This window comes from Rhyacophila brunnea, unplaced genomic scaffold (genome assembly GCF_057557595.1).
Source record: "Rhyacophila brunnea isolate RB1 unplaced genomic scaffold, BYU_Rbru_1.0 scaffold_23, whole genome shotgun sequence".
Taxonomy (NCBI): domain Eukaryota; kingdom Metazoa; phylum Arthropoda; class Insecta; order Trichoptera; family Rhyacophilidae; genus Rhyacophila; species Rhyacophila brunnea.
The window spans coordinates 22,744,551-22,759,125 of record NW_028232893.1 but is presented as its reverse complement, the minus strand read 5'-3'; the positions used below and the strand labels follow the sequence as shown (position 1 = coordinate 22,759,125).

General features: G+C 34.7%; 1 protein-coding gene across 1 annotated transcript in view; it reads right to left on the bottom strand.

Annotated features, from left to right (window-relative positions):
• The window catches only part of LOC147069729 (uncharacterized), a 325,303-nt gene that overhangs the window by 92,666 nt on the left and 218,062 nt on the right, over positions 1-14,575 (bottom strand). Inside the window, exon 3 of the mRNA XM_085950708.1 lies at positions 4,588-4,641. Coding sequence (XP_085806834.1) covers positions 4,588-4,641 — 54 coding nt within the window. The remainder of the gene's footprint in view (positions 1-4,587; positions 4,642-14,575) is intronic.

Sequence of the window (14,575 nt, the reverse complement as noted above, 5' to 3'; positions counted from 1 at the left end):
GGCCTAAGCCGACAATTTCCATTTATAATTATTAACGAAATAATTAATATTTATCGATTTACGACATAATTGACAATAAATAAGATATTATGTATAAATGGTAATAACTTTATTAATGGTTTGTTTAATATTATAACGAGACAGAGAATTTCCAACTATGACATTCGAAGCATGAGTGTATAGTGGTTTAATAATTAATATAATTCACAATATTAGACTAAACTAATGACATAATCTACTGGTTTCCCATAAGAAATTTTGTATTTAAGGACGAATATTAGGACGACGAAGGGAAATTAAAGTAATTGGTTTTCAATATTTAATGACCGACGTTGTAAATGTCACATGCTGTACGGCTTTTGGTATACACGCTACTGCGCCTTGCGACGAAAGCTATACGCACATTCGGTACACAGCAAAAATACCGATTTGATTATCAAATAATTTTATCCATATCGAGACATTTTTAACAGAATTAATTCAAAAAATATTGTGTTATTCCAGATTAATTGTTACCATGTCACAATATAAATAATAATTACAAGATAAAAAGAACTTTTTATATAAAACGTTTTTGAATTTTCTGTTGAATTATTATGCTCAAACTTGTACTTGATGTGAAGTAAATAAAAAAACAAACAAATATAACATACTGAAATGTCATTCTGACATTTCATTTTGATTTCCATAGGAACGCACGTACATATTAATAATTTAGTTGCTAGGACCACCCCCTTAGCAACCAATAATAGTCTTTTACTTTTTACGGATTTTTCTGAAATAACTTTCGATACAAAACAGAATTAACTGAAAATGAATTCAATTCCGCTTAAAGATGGCTAAAAGTATTAAAAGAATGCGTTGGCATCGTGTTCTGATATATTCTAAAAGTTTCAAATGAAGTGCAAGATTTGTACTGGACAAACAACCACCGGATACACAAGAATACGAGCTAATAAAAACGTTGTAAAAAGTATTTCATGTTATACCTAAGTACACAAGTATTTAAAAAAAATATATAAAATATAATAATGTTCAAAATGTGAATTATAAAGCAATGCGTGATTACGAATCTGGGTGGTTATGTTATAATCAGGTGGATGTATCTTCCGCACAGCGATCGCGACCATTTAATTATTTAATACAATATCAGGAATACTCGGTCATGTTAATATTATGACAGTATCTACGGTCAGATCAATGACCAATCAGAACTCAGCCATGGCATAGCCAATCAACACTCGAGCTGCGAAACTATTTTTGTCACTGATGTCATATCATTCTTTTCAAATTTCATGTCAATTCTAAATGATATTTTCAAAACAAAAGCAATCGTGCGATATTTTTCGAGTTGACGTAAATAAAATAAAATATAATATTATCTAATATTGACATAATAATATTGATTTTTGCCGTTTTTAAACCATATTGATAAAAAAAATTTGCGATTCTTCCAGATAATAAAATAAATTAATGGGTAAGTCTACTTTTATTACATGTTTATATATTATGCTTGTATGTCTCTTGAAAATTCTTTGCAGTCATGGCATCGAAATAATGATAGTACCTATTTTAATTTCCACATTTGCAAATCTTCCAGAAGAAGTTTATGTTTTACTAAATTACGTATATAAAATGTCTATATTAAATTTTCGCATTCTTACAAAAGTGGAAATGATGACTATTGTCGTTTTATTTTTTGGCATTATGATCCCTGTACACGTGCATGTAATTACTATCGGCAATTGTGCTTATTTTAAGCTGTCATGACAATAACTGTTTACACGTAAAAGTGCTGACTGTCTCTCCAATCCCATTCTTCAAGAGTAAGCGAGGCGCGATGTTGTCATTTTATACTACTATCTGACAGATCGTATTGAAAATCGGAGCTCGAATGAGTAGTTTGTTTTTTACCGGCATGTTCGCCCCTATCGCTTTACTGCGCAGGCGCAGATCGAAAATAATCTTACTTGCGCGAAATAAATCATCACGATTTGGAATCTTCCAATCTTGTTTGATTATTGCACGCAATCTTGCCAACTGCAGGATAATACATGTTTCCCCATAAATTTCTTATTGTGCACAGTACATCCATGCACGTGTAAACGAGGTAGGTATAACATTTTAAATTTTTTGTTTCAGAATCTACATTAGGTTTTTGGCTGCGCAGTATCAGCAAGCGATGAAAATTTATAATGAAATCTTAAGGCTACACAATACCTATAGGAAGTTATAAGTCATCAAACTGACAGGAAGTGCTGACAAATAATTACCATCAATGGTGGGAGTGCGTTACCATTATGTCCCCATAAATTTATATTACTATTCATAATGTCAATATTATTAGCATTGCAATAAACTGTGTCTGACTTTTATTTATATGTTTGTTACAATTTCGATTTTATAATTATGAACAGATTTTTGGGTTCTAGGGCTCACATAGTTGACACCAATTATAAGGGGCATCCTCTTATATGGAACTTATGAAATATACGACGTATATCTATACCTACGTCTGTTATATAATAATATGGTAATAACCCCCTTTCTTGTTCGTGTTATGCTTTGGGTAATATTTTGTATCAACACAATTTACGATGAATACGCATATTTTTGTATAATGTAACACAAATCTAATTTATTTTAAATGTATGTTTTTTTCCTTTCTTATTTCCTTTTTCTGTTCTATCTTAGATTACTCAAATTATGTATAAATTTCAATAATTCTTAACACACATAATATACTTATAAGTATGTAATTTCTTTATACTTATGCTCATCTTACATTCTTACTTTCTATCTTGTTAGGCTTAACTATATTATTATAATTTATATATGGAAACTTTGTCGGTTGCAATAACTTTTCACTATTTTATTTTTAAACATATTTTTGTAATCAAAATGTAACTGTCTGTTTCTTTAATAAATAAAATAAAATAATGACTGAGCTGAACTGTTTCGAGGCCCCCGTTTAAATCTTCTGACGAATAGATTGCGTCATCTGCGTCAAATAAAATCGTCGCTGTATCCAGGATAAAGATGCACGTAAGTATTTTTCAGAATTCTGCTTTATTTATTATATTGATTTTTTTTAATGTTCTAGAGCACCTTGGCTAGGCCCTTAAGGTAATCTCCCTTATTTGCAGTGTGGGTGAAGATTAAGCTTGTGGCTCGGTTTAAATTACATACATGGTAAAAAAAAATTGACGTGTCTCGTGACCATCGATTGTGATGACTACATGCTCTTAGAACGGACAACTTTGAACATTGTGCCATTCTGTCATCTGTCAACCGTAGCATATTCGTGCGGAATACAATACTTTATTTGCGCATAGTTCAAGTGACGTAGACCATATGGTGTGTTGAGTCTTATTGTTGTATTTATTCCCAAAACCAATAAAATATTATTTAGTAACTATCTACTTTAAGTATTTTAGATAGCTAGACAATTTAATTAGAGGCAATTATCTTAATTGGTTTGTGAGAATTTAGACCATCTGTTGTATGTATTAATTGAATATAAGAAGATATAAAACGACCAAAGAGAATAATTCATAGTAACTAATCCATAGACAAAATTAGAGGTCGGTAAAATGAGAGAGTGCCATTATTGTCTGTAATTTGATATGGACTTTTCAAATATTTAATAATTAAAGATATTCCCACTTTGACATTTAACTATAAATTGTTCAGAAAACCTACCTACTAAATACTAGTTAAAATGGAGATTTTTTTTTTCTTCCTATAGGGGTTTGAAAGCTGAGGTTACAGAGAACCCGATGTGTAAAAGAATCGACGGTACTGTTCGGTTATACGGAATACAGCGGAAAACGCATTTTGAAAATACCCGATATACTGGATTAGGTTAAGTTAGGTTAGGTTAGGTTTGGTTAGGTTAGGTTAGGTTAGGTTAGGTTCCGCTGTATTCTGTATAACCGAACAGTACCGAATCGACTTATTATTTCAGTTAAATTAAATTAAATTATTGACAACGTCGTTTCAGTGATCACCTCCCTATTAATAACGCAAAAGACATGAATAGATAACAAAAAAATTAAAAATGGGTTCAAGATTGGACGAAAAGAGAAAAAAATCGTACTATATCCGGACATAAAACCATACCTGATTTGCATTATAAAAAATAATCCAGGATTACACTCATGGGCCCCACATCGTGAAGCGGGCCCCCAGGCTAGGATCTTTGGCAACCCCCCCCCCTATCTATTGCTAAGGATAAAGGCAGTGTGACGCTCTACATTAGCGTTTTCCAAATGGTGTACGCGGTAAAATTAATCTGTATATTTACTGTTTTATTGTACGTACCTATATTTTAATACACCCATTTGAATTATGGAGATGTCGAGTTTTGATACACAATTAAAAATTGTATAGTACAACCACATAATTTTAAATAATATCATCGAAGGAAAATAGCGACTTTTTTACTATTAAAACAAAAGATGTGTGTTTATTTCATTTATCTGGGAACTCGCCTCGCCGGGCCCCTCCTGAGCCCGAGCCCTGTCAGCCCCCCCCCCTTGTGGGGGCCATGATGACACCAGTATCAATTTAAAAAAAATTACTCACATAATGCGTGTCATCTTCTTCGTTATAAGCCAGCTTTACAATGCCGTATGATCCCTGGAAAAAAGGAAAAAAAAAACATTATTTTTACACTGCACGGTAAACAAAGCAAGGTTACAAAGCGGTACGAATTATGAAATCAGTGATTCAGATTTTATTGTTTGGTTGAACTCTTAAAACATTTATCTACTCTCATAAAATGCTATAATTAAACACATATATACTTGTAATGATGTTTTTACAAGGGTTTTACAACCCCTAATCTACAAAGCAGATATATCTATCGAGTCAATCGCACCGAAGATCCAGGCGCACACAAAAAAAGGTTCCGGGGGTCCATTTCGAAAAAATATCCATAATATCCCGCCTACTACTTATAAGTCGTTCGTACATTCCTCACATCCAGACTCTCCGAACCTTGAGTCTGGTCGTCGGATTATTAGGATCGTTAGTGGCCGTCTGCGCTGTCTTGTCTTTATTTGCCGCGTCAGAATATTAAAGCAAACATTGGATACCTCAGATGGTTGCACCGATTCATGAGTTCCATGACACAGGCATTGCGTGTCTTGATGACATGGATGACAGAGGGGCTAAACCCGTTGAGAAGGCTATTCGACAGCTCAATCTTTCAGGTCACGATCCTCAGTCATGAGGTCCTGACGAAAAATAAGTATATAATCCGTTCACCCTAATAATTTGTATTTTACGTTTCTGAGGGGGCGGTACGGACCACTGATAGAAGAATCATTAATGCTGTATTGTTTTTATCTCCTAAATGAAGAAAATGTTCGAACTCTATTTCTAAAGTTTGGATTTACATGCGCCTGTCAATTACCTTCGTGGTGGCAGCCTTGATTTATTCTGGATCGGAACCGTTTCCTCGTGTCAAGTCTATCAGGCACCATTAGCGAGGGGTGCGATACTAGTAAATGCGCTCCCCAAAGACGTTGACATTTTCAGTGATTGTTTTTGTAGAAAAAAAATACGACACCTAACGGGACTTGAACCTGTTTTGCTGGATTCACGCCAGCATGTTTTACCAATTAAACTACGGGCGCCTTAGATAATTACGACGGTTTTAACTAGTAGTTGTTACATGAAATGCTTATCGAATTGCTTTCAATTGTTTTCAAATTATGTATATTCAGTATATTATATGTTACATTCTGAAATCTTGTGTCTTATTCGTTGAATAAAAAGAAATAGTTTATTAAAAAAAGGGTAGGTAATATTTATGATATGCAATATGTTGACCTGTGTGTCCCTGATAACTATCTTAAAAATAGAGACCATCTGTTGTTTCTTCTCCCAAGGTGCAGAACCAACCTGCCACTGGTAATGCCAATTGGGAGGGCGATAACTATGTTCAACGAAATTGCTTCGGGTGTTGATATATTCCACCTACGTGAGAATGAGTTTAGGTGGACGTTGTTTTATAAATTCTTAAAATAGGGTTCTGCTTAACTCATCCGGTGTACTTCCTTGTACCTAACTAATTTATCTACTGATCTATCTTTTTTTTCTTTATGTATTACTGTTATATTTATATATCTTTGTTTCTAAATGTCATGTTGTGAACGTCTTAAATTTATAATTTGTAATGTCCACAATATGTTAAAAAAAATGAATTGAATTAAATAAAATGAATTGTGAACGTCATGAATTTAGATTTTTATGTCTCCAATGTTTTGTTTTCTTAAATAAAAAAATAATACGTTTGTTCCCAAGCAATGGGGAGAAAAGATGCAGCAAGGAAATGTACATAAAACAATGGAGGTGCTTACTCCATCTGACAGAGATCTCTAAAACCCATGACTTAATACGGCATAGGTTGAGCCAAACAAATCGGAGAATCTTTAGTGCCTTTAAGAGCGTCCTAAATCCAGATTTACACCAACAGTCTTGTCAGTTGTTTTCTTTTACGGTTAGAGTTAGGGCCAACTTCTGTGTTTGAAAAAATAAATATAACGTTTTAATGAGACGAGAACAAATAACAAGCAGGATACACAAACATTAATTAAGCTTGCGCGACCGGGTCTGCGCTTCCACAAATTGATTCTACGCAACTTTTTCGTCCTTAAGGCGGCGTTTTCGTTTTTAAGGCTGTCCAATAATTAATTGCGAAATGCGCTAATGAAAGAATTTAATTAATATATTTTTTCACTGTTAATTAAATTAATTGAAAGACATGGTATTATCCTTGCTTAGTGTTAAATAATTCGTTGTGCATGTGTGTGTATCAGTGGCGACGGGTGGAGGTAGGCTGTGAAGATTCGACATAAATAGTTCACATTAAACTTTGTCAGTCAAACTTATTTTTTTTCGTCGAACTAAGAATTCAAATTGCAGATGGTGTTGGTTAGTTTTAAAATTCAATTAAACCAAGCCATAATAAATAATAGTAAAGAAATACTCGTCTATCTATAAAATATCTAAAATTATGCAATTAAATCAAACATATTTTTGGATATTTTATAGATAGAATAATGTTTTTTATGTATTGTAATTTAGTTTAGGCAGGGTTTAATGAATTAAAAACACTAAATCAACAATACGAGTATGTTTAATGTGCACTATTTATGACAGATCTTAACAGCCTACCTACACCCTGTGCTACTGGTGTGTATCAGTGGTGAGGGGTGGAAGTAGGTTGTTTAGATTCGACATAAATAGTGCACATTAAATGTTGTCAGTCATACTTATTTATTTTCATTGATCTAAGAATACAATTTGCTGGTGGTGCTGGTTAATTTTACAATTAAAGTAAACTTTGCCTAAACCAAACCATAATAGTATGGTTATGTTTTAATTATGAAAACACAGTGCACACTTTGCAGTCATAATTATTTGTTTTCGATGAATTAAGAATATATAATTATTACAGATGGTATTGGTTAGTTTCTTTGAATTCATTAAGCTCTGTTAACCAAACCATTTATTCTATTCTAAAAAAAAATTTTTCGACTGTTATCTACTATGGATTGAATTAGGCAGGGTTAAATTTAATTTTAAAAACCAACAAATAATATAGATCTACACATTGTAGTGACATAGAAACAAATACGCTCGACTGACAAAGTTTAGAGCCCTATGTAGAATCCAAGATTTCGATCTTAAGGATAAGTTGCCGAAAAGCATGACTTAACTATAGACCAGAGGGGGGCAAACTTTTTGGCTGGAGGGCCAAATTCAAGAATTCAAAATGAGCGGCGGGCCGCAAGTAAAATACCATTTTTAGATATACACTATTTATTATCACGAAAAATAAACATTACAAAAAAAATAATGAGAAGAATGAAACTGTTGTGCATTTTTTAAAATTCAGGTGTTAATTTTGTAGTTGATATTCTCAAAACTGCTTGTAATTTTTACGTTCGAATACGGTCGAATTTGTCTGATTTGAGGGCATTGTATAATTTGAATATTTCTTCACAACGATGCAATTCTCTTAAATCAGTGTCACACTGCAGATCAATAATCTCAAGTTGTAGCTGTGTTGGTACAACACTATCAATATCTATTGAAAATGGATCGCGTACTATTCCTAAACAAATTTTAATCTATTGTCAATATTTTCTAAAAATATATAAAAAAGTTATTCGTTATCAGAAGTACAATTAATGATATCGGGCCGCAAAAAAATACCCGGCGGGCCACATGCGGCCCGCGGGCCGCAGTTTGCCCCTCCCTGCTATAGACTATAGGTACTGAGTAAAGAGTTAAGGAATCTTTAACCATAGACTACTTTTGTTATGAACACGCCCCCTTCTGTATTACCATTTACCACTGACAGCTGCTGTCAAAATAAATTCGCGTGTCCATAAAACAGTCCATTGATAGTGTTAATTCGTTTGACATGTACTTGCAGAATATTATTTTACTTTTTATACGCCATCCCGCAGAAATACAAGATGTCAGATAATAGAATGACACTTGACGCTAGTGTTACCATGTTAAAAAAATATCTTGCGGTGCCTGTGGAATCACGTATAATGGCGTATAACGGAAACAGAGTATTATAATTAAATATTAATATGTATTTATAGTTATTGCATTTATAAAGTGCAGTTGTCATATTTTTGTCATCGTTTAACAATTATAAAATAATTTACCTAAACCATAGGAAAGAGAATTTTTAAATATGGTATTATTTTCAATAGAAAAAACGAACGAGGTGAACCATAGACAACATGATCTTAACTAAGGACAATGTTTCTGCATAGTGTTTTCTGCTAAGGAAATTTTAGTTATGACAAATATTTCTGCATTCTGCTCTTATTATTAGTGTGCACTATAATTATGTCTGATCTTAACACCTACCCTTCGTCACTGGTGTGTATCTATGCATTTATCGCAAAATCTGCAATTTTCTACATTTTTCTGATAACTTCATTTTAAATAATAATACGCATCTAAGAATATTAAAGTATATATATTTTAATTTTAAAGCCTTAATTTCGAGGAAAATGTATGTTTTTTTTATATTTAGTTTAGTGAAATTCAGCAATACACAATGAAAATTTACAGTTCAATAAGGAATTAACCCAGGAATTTTAGTAACTAATTAATTAAACTAATCGGTCAGTAACTATATATAATATGATTTTGTAATGTCACGTAATTTTATTTCATAATAATTTCAACATATTATTTCATAGTGTAAATATGTATAAATATCGAGTCAGAATCGATTGGAGATCTCACTCGATTATAAGTTTCCGTGAAAGACACATCGCACCGAATTGCCGTTATACCTATTTATTATATTGCATCGATTGTACCCTTGTAGTTATTTGAATCAGTAAACAAATTCTCGCCTCCTTCATCATCCCATATAAGTACTACCATCTTTCATCTGCATTACCTATCCCCCACCGAACCAAAGAAACCACATAATTTAATGATTAATCTCAGAAAGTGTTATTCAATTTTATGACACAGTGAAGAAATTTTTGACTATTTTTTTACTGAATTATAAAGAGAAGACATTAATTATACATCGAATGGCACAATTAACTCAAAATCTTGAAATTTTGAGTTGTTTCCTTATTGAAATAGATTATCAAAATGTAGTTCTTTAGAAAGTTATAAAATGTAATAAAAGATATAGTTTATTAAATATATTTAGGTATAATATTATACTATTATATTTCCACGTGAGTCAAATTATCTCTAGTGAGTGGATATGTACCTACTTTTGAGCCGAGAGCTTTTGAAAGTTTACCAATCAGGCGCCAAACAAACAGATTTCGTTTGAAATGGGATAAGTTTTAAAAGCGGGGCGCTCTTGGCGATTCTTTCGCGGCAGATGGCGCTAACGCAGAGCAAACAACTCTGTACCAACAGTCATCCCTGAGTGGACGTTTTACGTACACAAACTTTACTGTATACATGACTATAGTAGGTAGTAGTCATGGAAAATAAATCACTTAATTTTGAATATAAGTCTTCCCGCCAATTACATTTCATGTTTCGTTCTAACTGATTAGGTCATTAGTTTCACGAAGAACAAAAATTCTCGCATTTACTGAGAACGCTTTGGCTTGTTTCTGTCTTCAGACTGCTTTCATGCAGGCGCTCCATTTCAAGTTAAAAGTTCTATGACAATATGTTGTCCGATTTGCCAGGGTTTCCCAAACTATGTTCCGCGGAACACCAGTGTTCTGCCGAACCTGAACGAGGAACCTGAGGTGTTCCGCGACAATCTGGAAAGGTTTTATACACTTTTGCAATATTTTCTGAAAACTAGTAAGGACGATTCGGAATCCATTTTCCGTGACAGCTAAACCAGTCGGCTTAAGCGCAAGTGACTATGAAAATCTTATTGATTTGAAGATCAGCCGTTAAATGATTTCTGGGCAAGTTTGTCAGAAGAGTACCCCAATTTTTCAAAACAAGCTATTATTGTTTTCATGGCCCAAACAAGGGGGGCTGACAGGGCTTTAGCCTGGGGGCACGGGCTCTGGGTGGGGCCGGTGTGGCGGGTTGATCAGATAAGTAAGATAAATACACTAAATACACAAAAATTTGCTTTAATAGTTAAAAAAAGTCGCCTGTGGCGCTATTATACTTCGTGACTATTACCATTAATTGTTAATTGTGTATTTTAATAACATTATTTTTTTAAATTTTAATTAGTAGGAATCAATCTAAAAAATAAGCTAAGTGTTCCGTTAAAATTTCCGGGTTTGCGAAGTGGTCCATTGCAGAAAAAGTTTGGGAAACCCTGGTCTATGCTATGTTACTGACCAACGGACGATCAACTTGTGGTCATTACAACTACTGACCATGGCCCCCACAAAGGGAGGAGGCTGACAGGCTTCTAGCCTGGGGGCCCAGCGAGGCGAGTCGACCAGAGAAGTGAGATAAATACACATCACAAATGAGCTTTAATAGTAAAAAAAAGTTTTCAATTGTGTAGGTATCGATACTTGACAACTCCATAATTCAAATGAATGTATTAAAATATACAATAAAACACTAAATATACACATTAAATTTACTGCGTACACCATTTGGAAAACGCTTCTGTAGAGAATCACACTGAATTTATCCTTAGAGATGGGTAGGGGGGCCCGACCTAGCCTGGGGGCCGGTTCAGGATGTGGGGGTCATGCAACTGACACAGAACATTATAATCATTTTTACTCTGAGCAACGTTTGCTCTCAGCTAAACGGATCTCTTTTTTGTATACTTAGAGTGGAGTCTACATTCATACACCATACAGTACAATACAATATTATCTTTTGATAATGGCCTCTGCAACGAGCCAGAAACGTCGAGGAAAAAAGGAAGAAGTACACGGGATGGAAACCCAATAATCTATTACGATAGTAATAGTGCAGTACCGTAGAATATTATCACTATGGTGGTAAACAACTCAATCCGTGTCAGAATGTTGATCGGCGATATTAAATATATTACCGAAATTACAAATTCTCTAATAATATCTATCCATTTCTTGGAATATCCAATTATTGTAAACTCAGTAAATAGCTTACTGCAGATTGTTACCGCGATATCCATTTCTCCACATAGTCAGCTATATGCAATGACGAAAACTCCATATAGTAGCTCACTCAATGGCAATAATTATTTCCCAAATATTCTTTTCAAGATATTATTTTGATTGTGAGTACATCAATATATAGCGGATCATAATTCATCGGATATGTCACTCGAATATAAGTTCCCGGCCTGTTAGAATCTCAGTCTCTATATCGCTCCGCATAACATCTCATCCTACCGAGATCGGACCTCGAAACAGTATCATAAGTATTGTAACCTAACAACTGTAACATACTGTTGTACCGACTGTTTACGCTGCAAATAAAACTCGCTCCTCCATCCATCGGAGCAACCACCAAATCTCGACTTCTCATCTCTCTTTCTGACGACTTCCTCACCCACCACACCATCACTCCCACAGTGATGACCCCTACAGCTAATTAGTACGTACGTATTAAAATTATGTAGTCTATGAGGTACCTACACTCCACTTGTAAATATCTGTTATATAATTGTTCTCAACTTTTATAGACCAATATGTTATTGTACCTAAAAGACTGTTAGATATTATTTCCAATAATATTTAGTAAAGCCTCAACGACATTGAGCTACTTTACAAGCTGCGTGTTGGCGAATTTAAAAGCGGGCGAGTCAGTTAATGCGATTGTGATGATGACACACAAAACTTTCCACTCGTTCAGAAGCCAACAAACTAGCAAGTTAAAACCGTCATTTTTGGTACTATTTTGACAGGACGTATTGAGTAGTTTTTTTACCGGAATGTCGCTCTACTGCGCAGACGAGGTAGGCCCACACGCCAGCGTGTAGCGTGTAAAGTTGACCGGTTTTTAACTTTTCTCGGTAGATTGTTTATAATCTGCTTCTTAGCTTGTTCGATGATGACACTGGGTGAGTTTACAAGCAGATTGTAAATTTGCCAAGCAGCTTGTAAAGTAGGTCAATGTCATCGAGGCTTTAGGAGAAAAAAAACTCACGGTAATAGAATAGGGAAAACTACACTCGGCTATGAGAATATTCTAGAATTGTAAAAAGGAAATGGGAAACCGCTTTCATTTCAACTCTCCATCGCGAAAACTCGCTTTTTTCAGTGAAAATAATCGATTACCTCCACTCTGCTTACAAGGTAGGATATGTAAGAGTTTTTGATTTAGATACGACGTATTTTCACAGCATTACAGTATGTAATAGATTCTTTTAGCGACGTTTGCATTCATACACATACACTATTCTTCGTCATAACACATATATCTTGATAATGGCCTCTGCAACGAGCCCGAAACGTGGAGGAAAGAAGGAAGAAGTATACGCGGTGGAAACCCCCAAGAATCTATTACGATAAAAAACAACCATGAAAGTCTCAAACATTATAATATGCACTGTTACTGTTTTTGAATTATAGTGGTCAATGACTTCGGGCCTTGTCAGCATTATTTCGACAGTGTAAGAATTAGATGGGATCGAAACGTTCGAAGTGCAATAATGCAGAGGCCAGCAGATTTTTCAATTGCAAACTTCATCTACAATGACTCGCAATTTACCGAATATACATGCATGGGTCCATAGTTGATGAGTTAGTCAGTCTAAATACATATTAGTATCAATCATAATCTCCGTCCGATCAGTAAGCTTCGTGTAAGTTACCCCGCACAGCATTATATACCACTGAGCTCGGACCTCGGAACAGTGTCATACGTATTGTAACATAACGCTCTTGTAACATACTCTTGTACCGACTGTTTACTCTGGAAATAAGGGAATGGGACAACTGGACTCCAGGATAATTGTCGTGGACACGTATACAGAACGTAGACGAGAAATTTTAATCAGTAAATCTACTACTTAGTAGTTTTAATTCATTTTACTCTTAATATAATGTTTTTTTTATATTACGAATTGAGAATTACCATGCCTAAGACTTTTTATAAAATAAAAAACTATAAGGGTACAAGTAGGTACTTCCTTAATAAATATTATGAGGGGTTCGTTGTGTTGTTGAAGGCGAAACTATAACGAAACCTGATCTCGTGCCTGGCTCACCACAATAGCTCACTGTACACTGATAGGGTTACGGGAAGCCGCATATACCATTTTCAGTGTAAGCAAGACTACTGTGTTTGAGCAGGGTTTAGCAAGAATAGCTCACTGTTGTCTGATAGAGTTTACGGAAAGCCGTGTATATCTTTTTCAGAACCAAGTAAGACTACTATGCTGAGTCAAGGCCAAGCTGGCCCAAGGTTAACTGATGATTCTATGCCGCGTATCGCCTTATATTCCCATCCGGGCGACCCTTTCCTCGCCGTCCAGCCGAGACGCCGGCGCGCGCAGGTAGGGAACGCCTCGATGGGAAGCGCCCGCGTGGACTGTAGGCGACGGCAGCGGTGCGAGGGAGAAAGTATACGGTGCGAGCGAGAGGTCCCGCGCTACAAAACTCTTTTTTCGTTGGAATTTAAACATATTATGCACAATTACATCATTATTTAGGTGTGGATATTTAAATTCTCACCAACTATTAAATCATAATAAATAATAATTTAAATATAAATAATAATATTAAATATTCTTTTTAAAAGTACCTAACGTTTATTTAATTTCGAATTGCGTGGCGACCAGTTGTCCCGGTGCCAAATTGTCCTAGACCCGCAAATAAAACTCGCTCCTCCATCCATCGGAGCAACCACCACCACATCTTCGCATCTCTCCTCCTGACGACTCTCCATCTACATCTCTTGGCCATCCCTAAACACGGCGGTCTACACCCTTAATAACGAGACCCACAAAAGAATAATTATATCGAAAGGGTATGTACAAAATAAAATGACTACATCATTTTATTCTTCCAGAATCGATTCGTATATTTTACCACGTTTTTCTTGTTTGTCCGGTGGTTGTTTATCCAGTACACATTTTTCAATCGATGTTTAACTAACTTCCCGACTAGCTAGACATTTGAAACTTTTAGAA